The 25,263-nt window shown below is 41.0% G+C and overlaps 1 protein-coding gene across 1 annotated transcript in view; it reads right to left on the bottom strand.

The window, feature by feature from the left end:
- LOC131955520 (serine-rich adhesin for platelets) overlaps positions 1–17,258 on the bottom strand; it is a 54,682-nt gene extending 37,424 nt beyond the window's left edge. Inside the window, exons 1-2 of the mRNA XM_059319669.1 lie at positions 17,250–17,258; positions 15,913–16,082 (exon numbers count right to left, since the gene is read on the bottom strand). Coding sequence (XP_059175652.1) covers positions 15,913–15,961 — 49 coding nt within the window. The 5' untranslated portion in view covers positions 15,962–16,082; positions 17,250–17,258. The remainder of the gene's footprint in view (positions 1–15,912; positions 16,083–17,249) is intronic.
- Between the last annotated feature and the right edge of the window lie 8,005 nt (positions 17,259–25,263).

Here is a 25,263-nt window from a genome sequence, read left to right as displayed (position 1 = left end):
TTCAGACATTTTCTCTAGAAAGGGGGGGGGGGTGGACGACTTATATTTCCGGGGGGGGGGGGGGCAGATACTGGTAGAAGTATATACTTTGTATTTTGTATACAAATTCTATCTGTTATAGATATGCCTGAAAGAAACTCTATACATAATATATAGTTAGAGATCGTTTACAATAAATATTACACAACAAAAATGAGAGATTTTCGATTAGTCCTAACCTCATCCAAAGTTGTATACGTAATAAAATTTCCTCTTAATAAACAATATATTCAACACCATATTCACAAAATTATAAACTACCCCCCCCCCCCTTTTTTTTCCAGTTATGTGCGCCATCTCTAAGTTATGAAGCATTACTCTATACCACCGTACCCCATTTCACACAACGTAATATAATGACAAACTGCATCTTCGTTATGTGCATGAACTCTATAGACTTAAAACAGCCACTTGAGCACTACATTAAATCGTCATGGTACCCATCCTAACATTGGAATCGACTTCAGGTGTTAATTAATTAAGTAATTAACTTGAGGTGGGTTTTTTTTGGAGATGACTCAACATTTGATTCTATTTTCAGCATCTTGGTATACCCGTTTCACAAATAACAAACATCTGCCCCAAAAGAAAAAAAAATCTTTGCTAAAAATAGAACAGGTAGGCGTACCTGATAAACAAATGTAAGAAAAAACAAAAAGCTGCCTAAAACAACGGTATTGTTTCGGATAGTTAGCTTGCAAAATAAAATAATATAATATTAATAAAATACAGAAATATTAAGCAAAAATAATTGCTAAGCCGAAAGCTACCTCTAGTTCGGTTACCGAGTTCAAGTCGATATAATACCCCATAGTCTACCCATTCTGTCTGAGTAGGTGCCTCTGTCCACGCAGAGGCGTAGCGACCAGAGGCGTAACGAGGGGGGACATATGTCCCCGGGCGCCGACCTTAGGGGGGCGCCAAATTGAAAGTTTGAGGAGGGGGGTGCAAATGAAAAGTTCGAGGGGGGGGGTGCAAATGAAAAGTTCGAGGGGGTGCAAATCGAAAGTTTGAGGGCGGGGGTGCAAATGAAAAGTTCGAGGGGGGGTTGGTGCAAATCGAAAGTTTGTTCCCGGGCGCCAGGAAGGGTCGCTACGCCTCTGGTAGCGACCCCTCCCGGTATCCGGGGACAAATTTCAATTTGGCGCCCCCCCCCCATATATTTTTTATATTTATTATTCAAAACTGCAGCTAAAATGAGCTTTTAATTTTTTTAACCCATTTTGGCGCCCTAGGGTCGGCGCCCGGGGACATATGTACCTCCCTCGTCGCTACGCCTCTGTGTCCACGTAGGAAGGTCTGCCGGACATAGACATGACCACACGGTACCTTCATATTCCTAGGTCAAAGAAACCGATGATTACAACATATGAACGTGAACGCTAGACTTGAATGCTTACTATAATTACTTTACTATAGACAAGAGGTTCTAATCTTTTTGGAGGTACCCCCCCCCCCGTTTTATTTACGCATTCATCGAACTCTTCTTAATAGTTCTATAGTCCACACTGACAAAATCCGATCGTGAATCATATGAGTCGGGTGTGTGTCTTAACCTCCGCCGAACCCCTAGGACTGACTCACCAAAACCCCTGGGGTTCGATCGAACCCAGGTAAAGGACCACTGGTATAGGTCTATTATACAACAAAGACAAATACGATACAAACCCAATGATATTTTAAAATCTGCTCCTTTGTACAATACATACTAGTCTAAGTATTGATTAACATAATGGTCAAAATTGAAACAACATTGAAACAACAATTTTCTTATAACTAACATTACAAGTATTGATAGTATTGATTAACTAAAGCAACATTGAAACACATTTGTTCTTATTACTAACATTACAATTATAAGTATGGATTCAATTAAGAGCTAAAATTAACCTGAGTAATATTGAAACAAATATTTTCCTATTACTAACATTACACTTATAAGTATGGATTCAATTAAGAGCTAAAATTAACATGAGTAATATTGAAACAAATATTTTCCTATTACTAACATTACACTTATAAGTATGGATTCAATTAAGAGCTAAAATTAACATGAGTAATATTGAAACAAATATTTTCCTATTACTAACATTACACTTATAAGTATGGATTCAATTAAGAGCTAAAATTAACCTAAGCAATATTGAAACAAATATGTTACTATTACTAACATTACAATTATCGATCTTAGGCGCTCAACAAAATAAAAAAAAAATCCCCCTTTTCATCTAACTACAAGCAGCTTTTGGTAAATATACTAGCTAGGTAAACAGAATGTATAAAAAATCCACGCCTAGCAAGAATGTTAGGAATGTTGGCACCAGATGCGACTAGATCGATCGCATACGATAGATGTTCAGCGCGCGCTGCTCGGCCCGTGGTAGGCTACAGCTATGGGGTATCAAGGCTAACATTGTATCAATGATTGATAGCAAGGTCCTGACTCACGTTATATCAATATATTATATCAATATATTATATCAAGGTCCTGACACGTTATATCAATATATTATATCAATATATTATATCAAGGTCCTGACTCACGTTATATCAATATATTATATCAATATATTATATCAAGGTCCTGACACGTTATATCAATATATTATATCCAGGTCCTGACTCACGTTATATCAATATATTACATCCAGGTCCTGACTCACGTTATATCAATATATTATATCAAGGTCCTGATTCGCGTTATATCAATATATTATATCAAGGTCCTGATTCGCGTTATATCAATATATTATATCAAGAAACTGATTCACGTTATATCAATATATTATATCAAGGTCCTTACTCGCGTTATATCAATATATTATATCAAGCTCCTGATTCGCGTTATATCAATATATTATATCAAGGTACTGACTCACATTATATCAAATAATATACCAAGGTGTCACTCTAGTTATACCAATACATCAAGGTCCCATTATGCCAGTATTATATCAAGGATCTACGTTGTTATATCAAATTAACCAAGATTCTAATTGGTTGTATCAATATCATATCGGCTTTCTTTGTTATGGCTAAATTATCTCAAGGTCTCAGAATTATATCAAAATTATTCCAAAGTCCCACTATCTTATAGCTATGTTATATTTAAGTCCCACTATGTTATAGCTATGTATTATTGAAGTCCCACGATGTTAAGTAATTTATTTCAAGGTCTTGCTGTGCGATATCAATATTCTCTTATGCTATATTACATCAAGGTCTCACAAGTTAAGCCTAACATCAATATTGTGCCTTGTCCTCCACATTGAATATGCCCTGTGTATGTATGTTATGTATTGAGTTCATACATCACATAGCCTTAGTGATGGGTATCAGCTCGTGAGAACAGAGTTACGTGTTGAAAATGTATAGCTCACTCGAGTTGGGGCAGAAAAGGGGGCCGCACCCTGGCCCTCTAAACGGTGATAATTTTACTGGGAGCGGGGGTGGTACGCATGTGTGTGTGTGTGTGTGTTTATGTGTGTGTGAGTGGGTGATATACACATGCACTAGGCAACGAAGGAACGGAGTGCTGAAAGTGGGGCAGAGGCATTTTTGTGTGCTCGTTTTAATTATTTCAGTGAGTTGTTTGGGTGGTATGGGGGTTGTGCATAATGGTAGGTTTGTGGTGTTGTGTGTCTAGGGGTAGTGTGTGAGTGGTGTGGGGGGTTGTGTGTCTAAGTGTGTGGGAGGTATATGAATGTGTTTTGGGGTAGTTGTGTGGGTGGTGTGTGGGGTTGCGTTAAGGGGCAGATGTGTGGGTAATGTGGGGGTTGTGCGTCTAGGTGTTGGGGTAGTTGTGTGTGTGGTGTCTAGGGGGGGGGGGGGTAGGTGTGTGGATAGAGTGGGGTTATGTGTCCATATATATATATATATATATATATATATATATATATATATATATATATATATATATATATATATATATATATATATATATATGCCTAGGATCAATAATCAATATTGAGTATGCAGTTTGTATGAGCTATTGGCGGTTATAATGTTTGAAGTGGTCTTTGAAGTTCTATACCACTAGACATAACAATGAACACACCATCGCTTTAAATTTTGGTACACACAAAAAGTGTCTTTATGTTGTTCAACTGATTCGTCGGGTGCAGCATATGCACGGTCTTTGTGTGTTTTGAGCGTGAGCGTAATTTTACGTCTGACAAAACCGTGGGACGACAAGGGGCAGATAAACCAGTTTGTTACTCCATGAATGAACATTAGATTTTTTTTTCGATGAGTCTGCAGTGCACGATGACCTGAGGTCATGCTTGACTGAGTTCAACACACACAGAAACATACACACATAGCTTTCAACATACCAGTGGTTATATTACATTCTAGCCAGCTGGGGTTACAAGTACAAGGGTTAAGTGTAGGCGTATTAATTAAAGGAGCAGTTCTCTGGCTTAGAAGATCCTACGTTCATTCATCTTTACAAGCACTAACTACTTGACCCAACACACTACACATGTAAACATACACAGGGAGATACTGACACGGTTACAGGAGTCATCCCCACCCATAGGAGAAGCAACACATACACGCATAAAACATAGGATGAGATATAAAGTGGGGATTACACACATATTATGATTCAGCTTGTGACCTAGCACAGATACACACATACACATACATTCCAGTCCCATCACAAAAAGAACAACATCGTAACTAAACAGGTCAACATGATACAGAGCTATAACCCGCTTACAAAGTGAATAATTTACACACATCATTACACATCATGACACATCATCCTACTCATATATATACATTTACATATATATATATATATATATATATATATATATATATATATATATATATATATATATATATATATATATATATATATATATATATATAAAATAACAACATCAGCATACATAAAGATAAGAACACTGTCACAGCTGACTAACATACAAGTACACACATAATATCACACTCTTCAACACAGCAGCACGTATAAACACCCACACCCACAACGTTATGTACGTGCAACACTTGACCTTTGCGAGTCTCGAGTGAGTACCAAATAAAACGGGGAAGTGAAACACTTGGAGCAGTGTGTAGTGTGCTCACCAGTGCGTAGTGTGCTCAGCAGTGTGTAGTGTGCTCAGCAGTGTGTAGTGTGCTCAGCAGTGTGTAGTGTGCTCATCAGTGTGTAGTGTGCTCAGCAGTGGGTAGTGTGCTCAACAGTGTATAGTGTGCTCAGCAGTGTGTAGTGTGCTAGGTAGTGTGTAGTGTACTAAGCAGTGTGTAGTGTGCTCAACAGTGTATAGTGTGCTCAGCAGTGTGTAGTGTGCTAAGTAGTGTGTAGTGTACTAAGCAGTGTGTAGTGTGCTCAACAGTGTATAGTGTTCTCAGCAGTGTGTAGTGTGCTCAGCGATGTTTAATGTGCTCAGAAGTGTGTAATGTGCTCAGCAGTGTGTAGTGTGCTCAGCAGTGTGTAGTGTTTGTAGTGTACGCAGAAGTTTGTAGTGTGCTCAGAAGTGTGTAGTGGGCTCAGAAGTGTGTATTGTGCTCAATAAGCTTAGCGCCGAGTTTTCACGCTTTAGTGAACGTGTTTGAGATTGATGGAAACGTTATGTCACAATGTTACACACGGCGGTAGTGATGAAAATAAGAGCTATTGGGAGGCCAATATATGGGGCAGGTTGGGGCTGTTACATACATGTGTGGTGTATGACATTTAGGGAGGCTATGTAGCAATAGCATGCTTAAATATATATATATATATATATATATATATATATATATATATATATATATATATATATATATATATATATATATATATATATATACATACACATATATAAAGTATATATATACATATATACATGTATATGTAAAGGTTCTATACATAATGCGATAGTATAACAAAAGAGGAGGCTAAGGGGTTTATAGGTTTAAAAATTTTTTTAAAAAGTTTAAAGCATACATACAATTATTAATTAAGGAAACGGTAGCAAAATTTTTAATAAAAATTTTCAAAGAATTAGAAAATGAAACCAAACCCCACTGTACACTTACCTAGCTAAGAAAAAAACACACTCGTACAACCATCATTTCTATACTCTGTAGCACACAGCTTTTATGAGATAAATGTGCTAATATTTCACGGTTTACAACACGTAAAAGCACCGTTAAGTTGTAGAGCCAGCCAGTCCAAATCCAACCAGGCATATCCTGGCCAGGCAGTGACTCACGCGTTGAGGATCCATTTCCGGGTCGTATTTCATTTCTATCAGCTGGGTGGTGGGTTATATGTCTGTATGTATGTATCTATGTAATTTATGTAGTAGGTATAGGGATATATTTCTCTAAATGTAGGCAGGCAATATGCATAGGGCCCATATGTTTCTATCTGTATGTGTGTACTAGGCCTAAGGTTATATGTCTATGTAGCAGGCCTATGTATGCGATATGCCTAGGGCTATATGTTGTAGGCCTAGTGTTATATGTCTCTATATATAGGCATTATGCCCAGGGCTATATGCTTGATACTCTGTTTTATCGGATTCCGTATTTTATGTCATAAATGTACTAATATACTTTTTTCTCAATAATGTTACGGAAAAAAATGCTTTCATTCAAAGTTAGTCCATACGCCGTATATGGTCACATATCATTATGAAGTAGCATACAACTGATTCATAATATTTAAAAAAAAAAAACAACAGAAAAATTCCCACTTGATAACAAACAATCTTTCTAAAATTAAATCCATTATAAGAAGCAATGAAACAAAATGCTAAGACTAAATCTATAATAATAGTTTCGCTGTCTCTCTATCTATCTATCTGTCTGACAAGAACGCTCTAGAGAAAAGACAAGCAATTTAAAAACATGCACAGTAATTCGAAAAACGAAGTATGACGTCGACACATTTAGCACAGAGTAGAAAATAATCTCAAACCCAGAGAGTGCTCACAGTTATATGACGTCATTGATTTTCGCGTTAACATTGAATAAAAAGGAAATGTTGTCTAATCTTAATGGTTTGCGTGAAGAGTTTCTTGCATACAATTCTTCGGGTAGGGGCGAAGCCCCACCCCCCGCGTAAGAACGTCTGAGCCCCCCCCCCTCCCCAACTCAAAAGAAATTTCTTCATCGATACTCTATAATAAAATTACCGCCTAATTAATGTGTCTAATCTAAAAAGTGGTTTTCTTGCAATTTCTTTAATGCAATTCTTCGGGTAGTGGCTTAGCGCGACACCAGTGTTTCTTTCAGACTTTTTCCTCCCCGGAGAGGGGTGGGGGTAATTGAAATTTTCGAGGGCGGGGTTAGAATTTTCGGGGAGGGGGGGCGGACACTGGAAAAAGTATATAATTATATTTCGTTGAATGGGACGGTAGACATGTTTTTTTTGGGAGTGGGGGGGGGGGTGGGGGGGGTGGGGGGGGGAGTGGGGGGTGGGGGGGGGGAGGTGTGAGTGGGGGGGTGGGTGGGGCGGTGGTTTCCTCATCGATACTCTATAATAAAATTACCGCCTAATTATTGTGTCTAATCTAAAAAGTGGTTTTCTCGCAATTTCTTTAATGCAATTCTTCGCGTAGTGGCTAAGCGCGACACCAGTGTTTCTTTCAGACTTTTTCCTCCCCGGAGAGCGGTGGGGGTACTTGAAATTTTCGGGGGCGGGGGTAAAATTTTCGGGGAGGGGGCGGACACTGGAAAAAGTATATAATTATATTTCGTTGAATGGGACGGTAGACATGTTTTTTGGGGGGTGGGGGTGGGGTGGGGGTGGGTGGCGGTGGGTGGGGTGGGGGGGGGGCTGGTGTGTGGGGTGGGTGTGGGGTGGGGGGTGGGGGGGTGGTGTGTGTGTGTGTGTGGGGGGGTGGGTTGGTTTTAGTTTAGAGAAAAGAGACAGCACTATCAACCTAGCGCCCGGTGTATCCTTCCTCAACGGGCCATTTTTCTCGTCTATAATAATAGTTTCGCTGTCTCTCTATCTATCTATCTGTCTGACAAGAACGCTCTAGAGAAAACACAAGGAATTTAAAAACCTGCACAGTAATTCGAAAAACGAAATATGACGTCGACACATTTAGCGTCGAGTAGAACATAATCTCAAACCAGAGAGTGCACACAGTAATGTAATGACGTCATTGAAACATTGAAAAAAAGGAAATGTTGTCTAATCTAAATGGTTTGCGTGAAGAGTTTCTTGGATACAATTCTTCGGGTAGGGGCGAAGCCCCACCCCCGCGTAAGAACGTCTGAGGGGGGTGGGGGTGGGGGGGGGGTTGAGTGGGGGGGGTGGTTTTAATTTAGACTTTTTCCTCCCCGGAGAGGGGTGGGGGTACTTGAAATTTTCGGGGGCGGGGGGTAGAATTTTCGGGGAGGGGGCGGACACTGGAAAAAGTATATAATTATATTTTGTTGAATGGGACGGTAGACATGCTTTTTTTTTGGGGGGGGGGGGGGGGGGGATGGGTGGGGGGTGGGGGGGGTGGTGGTGTGTGTGTGTGGGGGGGGGGGGGGTGGGGGTGAGTGGGGGGGTGGTTTTAATTTAGACTTTTTCCTCCCCGGAGAGGGGTGAGGGTACTTGAAATTTTCGGGGGCGGGTGTAGAATTTTCGGGGAGGGGGCGGACACTGGAAAAAGTATATAATTATATTTCGTTGAATGGGACGGTAGACATGTTTTTTTTTTGGGGGGGGGGGGGGTGGGGGGTGGGGGGGTGGTGTGTGTGTGGGGTGGTGTGTGTAGGGGTGGGGGTGGGGGGGGTGGTGTGTGGGGGGGTGGTGTGTGGGGGGGGGGTGGGGGGTTGGGGTGGTGTGGGTGGGGGTGTGGGTGGGGGTGGGGGTGGTGTGTGTGGGGGGGGGGTGGTTTTTGTTTAGAGAAAAGAGACAGCACTATCAACCTAGCGCCCGGTGTATCCTTCCTCAACGGGCCATTTTTCTCGTCTATAATAATAGTTTCGCTGTCTGTCTATCTATCTATCTATCTATCTGTCTGACAAGAACGCTCTAGAGAAAAGACAAGCAATTTAAAAACATGCACAGTAATTCGAAAAACGAAGTATGACGTCGACACATTTAGCGCACAGAGTAGAAAATAATCTCAAACCCAGAGAGTGCACACAGTTATATGACGTCATTGATTATCGAGTAAACATATTCAATACAAAGGCAATTTGGTCTAATCTAAGTGGTTTGCGTGAAGAGTTTCTTGCATACAATTCTTCGGGTAGGGGCGAAGCCCCACCCCCCGCGTAAGAACGTCTGAGCCCCTCCCCCTCCCCAACTCAAAAGAAATTTCCTCATCGATACTCTATAATAAAATTAATGTGTCTAATCTAAAAAGTGGTTTTCTTGCAATGGGACGGTAGACATGTTTTTTTTGGGGGGGTGGGGGGGGGGGGGGGTGGGGGGTGGAGGGGTGGGTGGGGGGGTGTGTGGAGGGGTGGGGGGGGGGTGTGTGGGGGGGTGGGGGGTGGGGGTGGTGTGTGGGGGGTGGGGGTGGTGTGTGGGGGGTGGGTTGGTTTCAGTGTTTCTTTCAGACTTTTTCCTCCCCGGAGAGGGGTGGGGGTACTTGAAATTTTCGGGGGCGGGGGTAGAATTTTCTGGGAGGGGGCGGACACTGGAAAAAGTATATAATTATATTTCGTTGAATGGGACGGTAGACATGGTTTTTTTTTTGGGGGGGGGGGCGGTGGAGGGGGGGGGTTGGAGGGGTGGGGGGTGGGGGTGGGGGTGGGGGGGCGGTGTGTGGAGGGGGTGGTGTGTGTGGGGGGTGGGGGTGGGGGGTGGGGATGGTGTGTGGGGGTGGGGGTGGTGTGTGGGGGGTGGGTTGGTTTCAGTGTTTCTTTCAGACTTTTTCCTCCCCGGAGAGGGGTGGGGGTACTTGAAATTTTCGGGGGCGGGGGTAGAATTTTCTGGGAGGGGGCGGACACTGGAAAAAGTATATAATTATATTTCGTTGAATGGGACGGTAGACATGGTTTTTTTTTGGGGGGGGGGGCGGTGGAGGGGGGGGGTTGGAGGGGTGGGGGGGTGGGGGTGGGGGGCGGTGTGTGGAGGGGGGTGGTGTGTGTGGGGGGTGGGGGTGGGGGGTGGGGATGGTGTGTGGGGGTGGGGGTGGTGTGTGGTGGGGGTGGGGGTGGTGTCTGGGGGTCGGGGGGGTGGGGGTGGGGGTGGTGTGTGGGGGGGTGGGTTGGTTTTAGTTTAGAGAAAAGAGACAGCACTATCAGCCTAGCGCCCGTTGTACCCTTCCTCAACGGGCCATTTATCTAGTCTATAATAATAGTTTCGCTGTCTATCTATCTATCTATCTATCTATCTGTCTGACAAGAACGCTCTAGAGAAAAGACAAGCAATTTAAAAACATGCACAGTAATTCGAAAAACGAAGTATGACGTCGACACATTTAGCGCACAGAGTAGAAAATAATCTCAAACCCAGAGAGTGCACACAGTTATATGACGTCATTGATTATCGAGTAAACATATTCAATACAAAGGCAATTTGGTCTAATCTAAGTGGTTTGCGTGAAGAGTTTCTTGCATACAATTCTTCGGGTAGGGGCGAAGCCCCACCCCCCGCGTAAGAACGTCTGAGCCCCTCCCCCTCCCCAACTCAAAAGAAATTTCCTCATCGATACTCTATAATAAAATTAATGTGTCTAATCTAAAAAGTGGTTTTCTTGCAATGGGACGGTAGACATGTTTTTTTGGGGGGGGGGGGGGGTGTGTGGAGGGGTGGGGGGGGTGTGTGTGGGTGGGGGGTGGGGGGGTGGGGGGTGGGGGTGGTGTGTGGGGGGTGGGTTGGTTTCAGTGTTTCTTTCAGACTTTTTCCTCCCCGGAGAGGGGTGGGGGTACTTGAAATTTTCGGGGGCGGGGGTAGAATTTTCTGGGAGGGGGCGGACACTGGAAAAAGTATATAATTATATTTCGTTGAATGGGACGGTAGACATGGTTTTTTTTTTTTGGGGGGGGGGGCGGTGGAGGGGGGGGGGGTTGGAGGGGTGGGGGTGGGGGTGGGGGGGCGGTGTGTGGAGGGGGTGGTGTGTGTGGGGGGTGGGGGTGGGGGTGGGGATGGTGTGTGGGGGTGGGGGTGGTGTGTGGGGGGTGGGTTGGTTTCAGTGTTTCTTTCAGACTTTTTCCTCCCCGGAGAGGGGTGGGGGGTACTTGAAATTTTCGGGGGCGGGGGTAGAATTTTTCTGGGAGGGGCGGACACTGGAAAAAGTATATAATTATATTTCGTTGAATGGGACGGTAGACATGGTTTTTTTTTTTGGGGGGGGGGGCGGTGGAGGGGGGGGGGGTTGGAGGGGGGTGGTGTGTGTGGGGGGTGGGGGTGGGGGGGTGGGGATGGTGTGTGGGGGTGGGGGTGGTGTGTGGGTGGGGGGTGGGGGTGGTGTCTGGGGGTCGGGGGGGGGGGTGGGGGGTGGGGGGTGGTGTGTGGGGGGGTGGGTTGGTTTTAGTTTAGAGAAAAGAGACAGCACTATCAGCCTAGCGCCCGTTGTACCCTTCCTCAACGGGCCATTTATCTAGTCTATAATAATAGTTTCGCTGTCTCTCTATCTATCTATCTATCTATCTATCTATCTATCTATCTATCTATCTATCTATCTATCTATCTATCTATCTATCTATCTATCTATCTATCTATCTATCTATCTGTCTGACAAGAACGCTCTAGAGAAAAGACAAGCAATTTAAAAACATGCACAGTAATTCGAAAAAACGAAGTATGACGTCGACACATTTAGCACAGAGTAGAAAATAATCTCAAACCCAGAGAGTGCTCACAGTTATATGACGTCATTGATTTTCGCGTTAACATTGAATAAAAAGGAAATGTTGTCTAATCTTAATGGTTTGCGTGAAGAGTTTCTTGCATACAATTCTTCGGGTAGGGGCGAAGCCCCACCCCCCGCGTAAGAACGTCTGAGCCCCCCCCCCCCTCCCCAACTCAAAAGAAATTTCCTCATCGATACTCTATAATAAAATTACCACCTAATTAATGTGTCTAATCTAAAAAAGTGGTTTTCTTGCAATTTCTTTAATGCAATTCTTCGCGTAGTGGCTATGCGCGACACCAGTGTTTCTTTCAGGACTTTTTCCTCCACGGAGAGGGGTGAGGGTACTTGAAATTTTCGGGGGCGGGGGTAGAATTTTCGGGGAGGGGGCGGACACTGGAAAAAGTATATAATTATATTTCGTTGAATGGGACGGTAGACATGTTTTTTTTTTGGGGTGGGGGGGGGGGTGGGGGGGGGTGGTGGTGTGTGTGTGGGGGGGGGGGGGGGGGTGGTGTGGGGGGGGGTGGGGGGTGGTGTGTGTGGGGGGGGGTGGGGTGGTTTTAGTTTAGACTTTTTCCTCCCCGGAGAGGGGTGGGGGTACTTGAAATTTTCGGTGGCGGGGGTAGAATTTTCGGGGAGGGGGCGGGCACTGGAAAAAGTATATAATTATATTTCGTTGAATGGGACGGTAGACATGTTTTTTTTTTGGGGGGGGGGGGGCGGTGGGTGGGGGGGGTGGTGTGTGTGGGGGGTGGGGGGGGTGGTGTGTGTGGGGGGGGGGTGGGGGTGGTGTGTGTGGGGGGTGGGGTGGTTTTAGTTTAGACTTTTTCCTCCCCGGAGAGGGGTGGGGGTACTTGAAATTTTCGGGGGCGGGGGTTAGAATTTTCGGGGAGGGGGCGGACACTGGAAAAAGTATATAATTATATTTCGTTGAATGGGACGGTATACATGTTTTTTTTGGGGGTGGGGGGTGGTGGAGGGGTGGGGGGGGGTGGTGTGTGGGGTGGGGGGGGGGGGTGGGGGGTGGGGTGTGTGGGGGGGTGGGGGGTGGTTTTAGTTTAGAGAAAAGAGACAGCACTATCAGCCTAGCGCCCGTTGTACCCTTCCTCAACGGGCCATTTATCTAGTATTTAAATAGTATCTCAAAGCAGGGAGAAGGGAAGTAATGGTTTCTTAAGATAAATAAGACACAGTGACATCCCTTGAAGCGAAAGTCATGGGATATATATATATATATATATGTATATATATATATATATATATATATATATATATATATATATATATATATATAATATATATATATATATATATATATATATATCCAGTCATCTTTCACGCCATTACGTATTTATAACGCTGGTAAATCTATACCAATCAAATTACGCACATTTTGTCAACAAACACATCAAACAGCAAGCTTTATATCAATTAGTGATGTCTTTCGTGATATTAGATCTGTAGTATGAAAGGGCGAGGGGGAGGGGGGTATTTTTGTCAAAGGGAAATAAATAATTTTTAAGGGTGGGGAGCGGGATGGTTGAAAACAGTGGCTGATAACGTATTTTTCATAAAAATATTGTGGTGTGTGTGTGTGTGTGGGGGGGGGGGGGGTTAATTCTGGAGTACGTTCTATCAAACAGAAGTGTTTTTTGATTAATTTTTAATTTTTTTTTTCGGCTGATAACATTTATTAAAGCTGTCTTTGCGTTAGTTTCAAAACCCATTGACATTTTACAATGTAAATATATTTTTCTTTACCTCCCTCGTCTTTTGACTTAAAAACACTCGACTTGCCTCCACACGCGAACGCGCGAGTTCGTGTTGTACGGTGCCCTTCACTAAAGACACCCTGGGACGAACAACCCCCCCCCCCCCCGCCACACCCCCCTTTGGTAGAAGCACATGCATGTTCTTGATAATATTTCGGGAAAGTTTCGTGTCTGATGGGCGAATATGTCGGACACGGAAGATAAAGTTATATAAACATTGAGATATTTTTTATAACTTAAAAAAAACAACGGGGTGGTCCAATCTTATGTTATAGTAAGGTAGGGGTGTGGGGGGGGGGGGGAGGAGTTAAAAATGTAAACGGAATGCTTTAATAATAAAAAAAAAATACTAGAACATCAACGTCGATGCTTTAAAATGTTACAGGTTCATGTATCATGAGTCGTGAAAAGGGGGGGGGGGGGGGGTTGGGCTGGGGTGGGGTGGGGGGGGGGTTGTTGAAATAAAGAAAAAAAATAATGCATCACTTATTACAAAATTGTTTCTGGAAATGAATTTTAAAGTTTAAAACTATTTTTTCCTGTGACTTACAGTTAACATTTATTTTCAAACATTTTTATGAGTATCAATTATTTATTTCGTGATTTTAAATAAAAAGGTTTTCTAAGTCACGGCACATGTTGTGTTATCTAAGGCTACGTGTTGAATAGTGTTGATGGGTGTTTATTAGGGTGATTAAAAAATAAACGTTGATTTCCGTTAGAAAAAAAAAAGGTTTTTTTATCGTGGTTCTAGAGGAAAGTTGGATGTTTTGGACGTTTGTGTATGGTTTTGTTGAAAATGAATGTTGGATGTCTAGCGTGTGACGTTTAGCTTAAAGTTGGCTGAAGACGCTTGTTTAAAAATGGACACAACACGATATCCACCCCCCCCCCCCATCCACCCTTCCTCCCTCCACACCCGCACCCCCATCCGCACACTTGCGCAGAGCATTACCCGGTAACGACAGACAGTAGACAGGACGCACCGTCCCAGCATCCTTCACGCGAGATTAGACTGAGTAGGAAGGGGAGATAATGCGAAGGTATTGTAGCAGGGGAGATAACCCAAGGTATTGTAGAAAAAGGGCACGGCCTAGGAACGTGGAATTCAGAAGCGGGGGAAGAAATGCAAGGCATGTTCTTTTATTAGAAGTTGTTTTTGTTTTTTGTGTGTGCTAAGCTAGGCGTTGTTAATGAATTTTTTGGGTAGTTTAATCAGGTCATGGTTAAGTGGTTTAGGTTACTTGATCCTTTGGCACTTAACTTGGACCTGGGTTATGTGATGTTATCTGATCTCCAGCGACTAGAGGGCTATCAAATTAAATGTGGTGATACCCGCTGGATGGGTAGGGCTGGTGTTGTGTTGGTTGTGTTGTTAGGATAGGGTTAGATGGTGATGGTAGGGGTTGGATGGTGATGGTAGGGGTAAGATGGGGATGGTAGGGGTTAGATGGTGATGGTATGGTTAGATGGTGATGGTAGGGGTTAGATGGTGATGGTAGGGGTTAGATGGGGTTGGTAGGGGTTACATAATTAGTGATGGCATATTTAATGGTGGCAGAGTAAAGTTAGTGATGGTTTGGGTATATCATATCGTGGTAGGAAGTAGCTTGTAATGAGGTTGATGCTAGTGGGTAGATGTGATGAGTATGATGGTAGACTTTGATGGTAGTGGGTAGTTGTGATGTGTATGATAGTAGAATTTGATGACAGTGGCAGATACTAGGTGGTTTGTGATGCATATGTTTGGAATGCTTGTTGCTAGGGGTATAGTTTACATCGATTGCAATAACTGATACGATTTTTTAAGCAAAGATATTTTAAACCAGTCATCAAAAAACAAATTAATTTTCGAAGCATTTGATTATCAATTTTAAAGAAATTGCGAAAAAATATGCTAAGGGTCGAACTTTTGTGTTTAGTAAACAAGATAGTTGAAACTACAGATTTTTTATGAGCAGAAAAAAATTTGTAAAAATGTAAAATGTTAGTTGAAATCGAGCATTAATTGTTTCCTCAAATGTAAAAGTTGTTTTAAGTTTTTCAAAAATAAACTAAATCCTTTATATATTTCAGTAAATACGCATTTTTTTTTTTGTAAACAATTAAAACCATTTGGAGAAATTTTTAGCATTCTTATGAAAGTCGTGTCAACTTTTCGTGAAACATTCTTCAATAAAAAATAAAACACCAATGTCACGATAATCGATTTGAGTTGTCACAACAATCTTCACGTTATGGCTGTGAAGTGTTCCAGCTATGCAGCTAAACAGTCCCTCGCCCACAGTTAGACGAGGAAGCGAAACACGACAGAATCCAAAGCCGTTACTCACCAGTCTGCGCTGCCAGTCTGGCACTACCCTCGTCTTCAAAGTCCGCCATCTTTGTGCCAATCCCTCCTGAGTAGCGCGGCCAAAAATCAATAAAATTTTGGCTTCCACTGACCAAAATTACTGGCCAGGGGAAGGTCCCAGTGTCACTATGGCCCGATGAACGAAGAAACCTTAAAAAAAAAAAGAAATATTTTTAAATTGAATTATAAATCACAGAAACTTACATTGTTGTTTTGGTCTTGTGTTTTAAAAAAACCCGGCGAGATCAAAAGTCAAATATGCCTGCGCATAAATTCCACCCCCCCCCCCCCACTTATTAAGGTACTAAAACTGTTTACGTGACGAAAGTTCCAGAATTTACGCATTGATTTATTTATAGACTTTCGACTGGCGAATATTGCAGTTTAAACTATATCCTTTGTTTATTTTTTGTGTCAACACTGAGAGTTTCTGCTAAATTAAAACTAAATGATTATTTATCGTGATCTTTATCATATCTAAATTGCAGTTCTTTCGATACTATTATAATAAACAAATGACGTCATATGACTATTTATCGGGGCTTTGTGTTATCTTATATCGCAGTATATACAGAGGATTGGGATCCGTCATACAACATCAGAGAATACCAGTCTGTCATACATCTTCAGAGGAATCCTGTCTGTCAAACTTACAGCATCGGAAGAAATATGTCTGTCATACAAAAATCGGGGAAATACATCTGTCATACAATATCAGAGAGGGGGGGGGGGGTACTTGTCTGTCGTAGCATGTAAAGAAATACACGCCTGTCATAGAATTACATTAGAAGAAGCTCGTCTATCATACTACAGCAGAAGTTGCTGCTGTCTGTCACACATCAACAGAGCTGCACAGCATTCCCATCCGTCAAAAAATTTCTATCCGTCAAACATTTTCATCCGTCCCAGAATTATTTTCTCCCAAGCATTCCACAACTCAAAAACACACATTCGAACACACGTCTGTCAAAACCACGTCAAACATACATGCCAGTCTGGCATTTCTAGACACTTACGTCAGTCACCCACCCAACCATCAAGGTATTAACGTCATTCAAACATACCGGCCTAAACATTAAACCCCCAACGTTTAAACCTTATCGATTCCATTTAAATAAATCAAAATGGATGCCTTTTTTATCATAAAGGACATACACTAGGGAGGAACAATTCCAGTGTAAGCTTTAAAAATCTTTATTGTAACCTAATAACTATTCAGAAATAAGATTTTAAACAGTGTGATTTTAAACAGTGTAATTCGGAAGACGAGTTAAAAGACGAGACGAGTAGCTGATAAAGACGTTGATAGGTACTCACAATTTGGTAAAAAAAAAAATGTATTAATATCCCAGAGAAATATTCAGCCGGCAGCGGCTACACTTCTGTATCGATGGAGCCGGGCTTGGAGCTTCTGTGGGATGAGGTCACCGCCAGAATCGATAGCTCCCCCCCTCTCTCTTTTTCACTGCAGACTGGTGTGTAGGGTGAGAGGGGCGCGCGAGTGTGTGCGCGTGTGTGAGTGTGAGTGTGTGTGTACGCGGGCGTGCGTGAGTGTGAGTGTTTGTGTGTGTGTGTGTGCACACAGCACGCGTGCCGGACGACCTGGGCCACGCCAGCAGGACGATGGCAACGGAAACTCTCTCGTCTGCTACCGCTGTAAACACAGTCTGGTACCATAGTTCCAGCTTAACCCCCCCCCCCCCCCCTCCCCTCACCCCCCACCACTCCTCCCCTGTCGTATAATTCCAGCCCAGACATCACCATTATTTTAAGAATGACTCTTTAGCCGTTTTTCTGCATCCATTCGCCTCGATGACATTTTCACCGAAAACTAAGGCCTGATGCAAATCTCGTTTCGGTTTATGTATGGAAATAATCGATCCTCGCATTTAATGCATATTCGAGCACCGATTACGCAATAAAACGTGCCGGTTATTAATTAATTTTATTCCCGTTTTGTAAAAATTGTATCGTTATTAGCTTGGACAAACATGACAGTTTAAATTATCCTCGTTATTCTTTTCGTGAAAACCATAAAAAAAAAGTAATTAAAAAGTTGAAAAAAACTAAAAAAAACTAAAAATAAAAAATAAAAACATTGACACACACACATTTTAAAAAACTATAGCTGTAGGCAAAATGTGAGCAACGAAAATAAATAAAAGTTGACAAAAAAAAAACCAAAAAAAAAAAAAAGTAAAAAAAAAAAAAAACCCAAAAAAAAAATTCTAGTGTAGGACGAGAGCTAGGAAGTTGAGCGATTCGTCATAGACAGTAATCACCACTTATATTCTGACCTACTTTTTGAAAGCCAGGGGCGTTGCTAAAATAAATCACCCCCCTTCCCCCACTCCCAAGAAAAAAAAAAACCATGAAAAATAAATACTTGACTTAGGTGTTTGAATTTAAATATTTAGAAAACGACAAGGCAATTGGGATAATATTTTACATGTTGGTGGAAAGGTTAAGCGCTTTGTTACTGTAGAGCAACTCTACCCCAAAGTTTGGAACTCTAAAAGCATTTTATTTGCTCACCGATGGATTAAAGGATCTTTCGTGACGTCATTATCCTGTGGGTATTGCGCGTGCGTGAGTGGTTGTGTGTGTGATGGTGTGAGGAAACGTGTAACAAATGTGTAACAAAGTATAACAAAGTATTGGCTGAAGACTGTGTGTGACAAAGCATATGTTTAGTATTTTAAAAGGACAAACAAGTTTTGGTTAGTATTATGTTTAGGTGTGTGTGTGTGGGGGGGGGGGGAGAACACTCATTTAGAAGTGTCTGCTTTTTTGTGACGAAGCATGGCGTCGTCATTTTAATGATGACCCAAAAAAGAGTAGATGGACGTCACCTCTGGTAGCTACAGGTAAATAGACTCCCTGAGTAACAATGTGGGACGGGTTGGTAGGACAGCAGAGCTCATGCCTGCCTAACCTGAAAGTCTCGAACTCGGAATCATATTTGTGGGAATTACAAAAATTACTTTTATTTCCAAATAAAAACAATTGGATCAGTGTTTTTTCTAATCGTTAGTCTGTAACATTATTCTTATTTTTCTTCAGCGTTCTCAATTTTTAGTGTTGGAAGAGATTCCCTCCAACACAAATTGAGTATATGCTGGATATGTGGCCATACAGGCCGTTGACTCCGATTTCAGCCTGCTTTTCTTTTTGAATTTGCTATTTGATTTTGGAGTTGTCTCTCCCAGAAGTCAAGGGGCTCATGTGCCCGAGGGTTCGAACTCTGAAACTTTTCGGTTTGCAACCATGAGCTTTACCGACTCGACCACGCCGACCCTAGTATCTTGATACAAAATTTTTACAAAAATGTGTATATTGCAGCAGAAAAAAGGTGATCAATTTATTCCCCACTTTTATTTCCTCTGTTTTTAATTTCATCAGACATATTATATATTAATTCAATGAATAATAATAATTGTGAAATTATGATTATATGCACTATACACATTTTAAAAATTTAGCTAAGGTTTTATTTAGCTAAAATTTTACTTTGTTTTTTTTTAGAACACAGCTGTTTGCGACTGAATATAAAAATAATTCATTTTTTTCAACGACATAAATTGATTTATTTCCCCTCGCCCCCCCCCCCCCCCCACATCACAATTACACCATTATAAACCCTGTATCTTTCCTTATCAATATTTAAGTCCCTTATACGAGTTACCTCCCTATTATGAACACAGATGCAGACACAATTATTCCCCCTTACCTCCTGTTAATACTAGTTTATCCCATCTATTCTCCGGTTAAAAACAATTACAGCCCGCATACACGGCTTACCTCCCTGTTGTAAGCGTTGTGGCGTAGACTTATCTCCCTTTTACGATAGTTTCCACGCGCCTTAAGTACCAACCATAATCTAGACTGAAATCCCATATTGACAGTCGTACATAGCGTAAAAACTAGACCTTGGTAGTTTAATCACCCTAGTGCTAACTAGCCCTGATAGATTTTTCTATCACATACGTTCTCTTACTAACATTACATATTTCACATACATTTCACTAAAGACCACGCATTTCACATTTTACACACATCGCCTTGATAGACCCACACATTTAAATTACACATACATTACCTACATATACCACCCCACATCAGATTCTACATACATATCCTTCATAGACGGACGCATTTCATAAAATTTCCCATTGATAGACTACCAATATCACATACATTACCTCCATAGACAACCTATTTCAAATATTACATTAATGCCATTGATAGACCAAACTATTTCACATATAACGTACATTCCCCTGATAAAAACACCTATTTCATTATTGACTTACATTTCCCTAATAGACTACCAGTTTTAAGTATCATATACATTCCCACAATAGACAACCCATTTCCCATTTTAGCGACACTCCCTTGATAGACTCTACCCATTTCAAATTAAATAAATTTCCTTGATAAAATACCAATTTCTTATCTCACACATAGTCATAGGCTCCAGTAAAAACCCAATTATAGAGAATTAAAAAAATTATGTTTTTGATTTAAATTTTCAACCTGATATCTCTGAAACTATTTGTTTTGCCACAATCTCTGTAGTTATTCGAACACTGACCATAACTATATCCCTAGTCATTACTCTGCCATATTGCTGTTCATCGCAAATCCTCACCCTAATATTCGACCGGACGTCCATGAAACTATTTGTTTTTGCTACAATCTCTAGTTATTCGACACTGACCTTAACAACAGCCCCTTATAACACTGGCAAATTGCTGTCTATCTCATATCCTAACCCCTAATCCTACAAAAAACCCTACCAGCGATCCAGAGAAAAAATTTCACAATACTTTATTGTCTTAAACGTTTTTGTACCAACAAAAACAAACAAACAAAACGAACAACAAACGAACTCACGCGACCTTTAGCCAGCCCACTGTAGGAATGTTGATAAAAGTATGTTAATTGTAGCTAAATGATGTGTTGATGGAGTTGTTCCACTGGAGTTATCGTTCTTTGTGGGACAGAGTGGTCAAGACGGTCTTCCCTGTGGTCAGTAGCTTGACCCGTCTGATGACCCGTCCTGATGACCCGTCTGATGACCCAGTTGATAGAACCAGAAAACTCTAGCAGATAATGAACGGACAGCCCTTCATGTTCGCCCCACCCTCCCCCACCCCGCCCCAACATTCCACCATTCTCGCCTCATAGCAACAAATAACTTTTAGCATTCGCTTGAATGTATAACTATCTTATAAATAACTCGCTTTAGCATTAACCTATTCAAAATATCTGCTTAGAAATTGCAAACAAAAATACGTTATTTTACACTAGTAGTCATAAGTACAATTTAATAAAAAAAATTCTTAGATAGCAGGAACCAAATCCTATGGTGTAAATTAACCTATACATAATTTGGTATTCCACACTACCATAAACCTTATTACTAACCTATAAATAATTCACAGCACTAACTAAATCAAATAGCTAATCAATAAATAACTTACACCTTTACGTGTTCCTAACTGGATGACTAACCTATACATAACTTACATTTAGCACCTAACAATAACTAACATATACATAACTTACATTTAGCACTAACCTAACAATAACTAGGGCTATACATAACTTACATTTAACACTAACCTAACATTAACTAACCTATACATAACTTACATTTAGCATCTAACCATAACTAACCTATACATAACTTACATTTAGCACTAACCTAACCATAACTAACCTATACATAGCTTACATTTAGCACCTAACCATAACTAACCTATACATAACTTACATTTAGCACTAACCTAACCATAACTAAACCTATAACATAACTTACATTTAGCACTAACCTAACCATAACTAATCTATAGAAGCCCCTGACCTATTGGAATCACCATCTTATAAATAACAGAGTGGGGCCGCCTTTACCCTATGGGTACCCTTTACCCCACATATAATTCGCCAACTAATTGTCGTGTTAACCTTCAAGGCAATTATCTACACGCTTACCGCAGTCCTCGCTCGCTATATACTCATACCCTATACTTGATAGTAATAAAACTTGATGTGAACTTGATTGTTGATACTTGATAGTAATAAAACTTGATGTGAACTTGATTGTTGATACTTGATAGTAATAAAACTTGATGTTAACTTGATTGTTGATACTTGATAGTAATAAAACTTGATGTGAACTTGATTGTTGATACTTGATAATAATAAAACTTGATGTGAACTTGATTGTTGATACTTGATAATAATAAAAACTTGATTTGAAATAGATTGTTGATACTTGACAATAGTAAAACTTGATTGTTTTGATACTTGAAAACAATAAAACTTGATTGTTGACACTTGTTAAAACTTGATATGAACTATACGATATGGTGTAACAGATGTCAGTATACTGAAGCTATTGAAGGAGTCCATGTCGGATATAGTCTTTGAGCTCTTAGTGCTAGACAGTTATTTCGTCACCTCTTTACTCAGTTACTATTCATCATGAGCAATGGTGGACGTACTACATACCGCAAACACAAGACGTTTTTTTTTACCTACCCATACATCAGAGATAGATAACAGTTCCAGTAGCGTAGCGAGGGGGGGGGGGGGGGGGGGGGCGGGGGGGGGGGGGGGGGGGGACATATGTCCCCGGGCGCCGACCTTAGGGGGGGCGCCAAATTGAAAGTTTGAGGGGGGGGGGTGCAAATGAAAAGTTCGAGGGGGGGGGGGGGTGCAAAATCGAAAGTTTGAGGGGGGGGGTGCAAATGAAAAAGTTCGAGGGGGGGGGGGGTGCAAATCGAAAGTTTGAGGGGGGGGGGGGTGCAAAATGAAAAGTTCGAGGGGGGGGGGGGTGCAAATCGAAAATTTGCTCCTAAGGGGGCGCCAAATTGAAAGTATGTCCCCCGGGCGCCCGGGAAGGGTCGCTACGCCTCTGAACAGTTCTATAGACCACCCCCCCCCGGATCTAATCATGTAATATACCTAGTCTCCCACTTCCGTTGTAAAAAAACGTTACAATTATTATATTAAAATAATTTTAAAGAACGTCTATGGGAATCACATCATTTAAAAGAAAATCGCTATTGAGATAAACATCCACTGCAAGCAAGTGTAAAAGCCTATATATATATATATATATTATATTATATATATATATATATATATATATATATATATATATATATATATATATATATATATATATATATATATATATATGTATGTATAGGCCTATACATATTTAAAATACATATATAAAATACATAAAACATGTAGTAATATACTTACAGTTTAAATTTATAATTATCTACACTGATATATACGTATATTAGGTTTATATATGAATACATACGTATATATCAGCAAGAATATTACTAAGTAATTATATATATATATATATATATATATATATAATATATATATATATATATACACCACACAGAGAGGGAGAAACAAAGAGACAGAGAGAATCACGGGAAAGTAATTAGAAGATTTGCCCACCTCCCCCTCCCATCGACTAGACTCCCCCTAAGACCTATCTGTCACCAACCTCACTCCCACAGGCCGTCAGTTGTTTCAAGTTTTTCAGTTTTAGGGTTAGACCCAGGGTATTGTATGTGTGTGTGTGGGGGGGGGGGGGTAGAGCTAGGGATCGATAAGCTTAAGGGCAAGCCGCTTCTGGCTGGCGTCTGCTGGTCGACAAGTACCACTAATTTCTTCATTAATTATGCAAGAGCCCCTTCCTTTAGTTGGGACTAAACTGACTTTATCCGTACAAAAACCTTTCAAGAAAAATTAGAACAAAAGAGAGAGAAAATGTTGAAAGGTTAAACTCTTAAAAAATAACAAACAAAATGAGGTTCTAAAGTATTAGCGATTAAGCAATGAATGTTGAAAAAAAACACACATAACAAGCGTTAAAAAATGGTTACAAGACATATCACGAACAACGCTGAGGTTCGCTACTTGATAGGGAATAAAAAAAAAAAGAATAAAGAAGCCTTGCTTGCATGGAGCGTCGAGCTTTGGGAAAGGCCGATACTGCCTGCGCATGCGCTTTGAACCCACGACAGATCCGGATCAATATTCGTCATTACTTTGTTGCTATAAATAGCGCAGGCGCCCTCCATCGTGAACAAGGCGCGGGGCGACACGCTAAAAATAACATGTACACACCTGTTTTGCATAGAGCCGGAGGGAGGAGCCGGTGATGCTTAGGAGCCGGTGATGGTTAATATAAGAAGCCGGTGATGGTTTAATATAGGAAGCCGGTGATGGTTAATTATAAGGAAGCCGGTGATGGTTAATATAGGAAAGCCGGTGATGGTTAATATAAGAAGCCGGTGATGGTTAATATAAGAAGCCGGTGATGGTTAATATAGGAAGCCGGTGATGGTTAATATAAGAAGCCGGTGATGGGCAGAAGCCGGTGGTGTTTTGGGAGTAGGTGGTGTAAGTACGAAAAAAGAAATATAACTCGGTCTATTTTGAACAAAAATTCAATTTTACGGTTTTTAATTAATTAATTTATTTTAAAATTTAAATTTAAAAAATTTTAAATTTTGTAATTATTATTATTATTATTAATTCAATAGGCTACTGATAATTTAAATTATTTCTAGAGAATAAAACCTGTAATAAAACTAGAATAAGCCATGTTTTAAATATTTTAAATTTCATAAACACCGGACACGACTGAAGCAATAAGCTGAAAAGATGGAATTTAAAATTTAAATTCCTGGCAAAAACAAGACGAAATTCTGAGAAATTGCGAAAACCGGAGTGTGGAACTATCGATTCTTTTTTATGGTAAAAACATCTCATAGATAACAAATACACTTGCTATATCTGTTTTCGATTGAAGGTCATTTAAAAAAAAAAATACCCGTCGCTGCTTATCTAAAGAAGACATTACGTGATTGGTGTATTTCTTCTTCTTCGTTTCTTAATTCTCGTGTTTGAAGTGATTCCCTCCAACACAATTACGTAATACGTGTCAACTAGTTATGCGCCATTTAGGCCGTTGACTCCGATTTCAGCCCGTTTCTCTTTTCGGATTTGCTTCAATAGCCTTAGTCCCAACCAAGAACAAACTCGAGACTTTTCGGTTTTAGCAACCATGAGCGTTACGAACTCGACCACGTCGACCCCCCCACCCCCCCCCCCAATGATAGATGTATGACTGCTTTTATAAAAGATGAAAACAAAAACCCCCATTAAAGGAAGGAGAATGTAAAACTTGCACATAATTACAGAAAAAGTGGCTTCAAGTTTTTTTTTTTTTAACATTGGGCCGCAATACCTTTGAGAGAGTTTCTGTGAGCGGCCTTTGTGGTGAAAT

The sequence above is a fragment of the Physella acuta genome, unplaced genomic scaffold (assembly GCF_028476545.2).
Source record: "Physella acuta isolate Inbredline_101_S28 unplaced genomic scaffold, ASM2847654v3 ptg001073l, whole genome shotgun sequence".
NCBI classification, from domain to species: Eukaryota; Metazoa; Mollusca; class Gastropoda; family Physidae; genus Physella; species Physella acuta.
The sequence above is the reverse complement of the archived record's forward strand: the minus strand, read 5'-3'. Positions and strand labels throughout refer to the sequence as shown.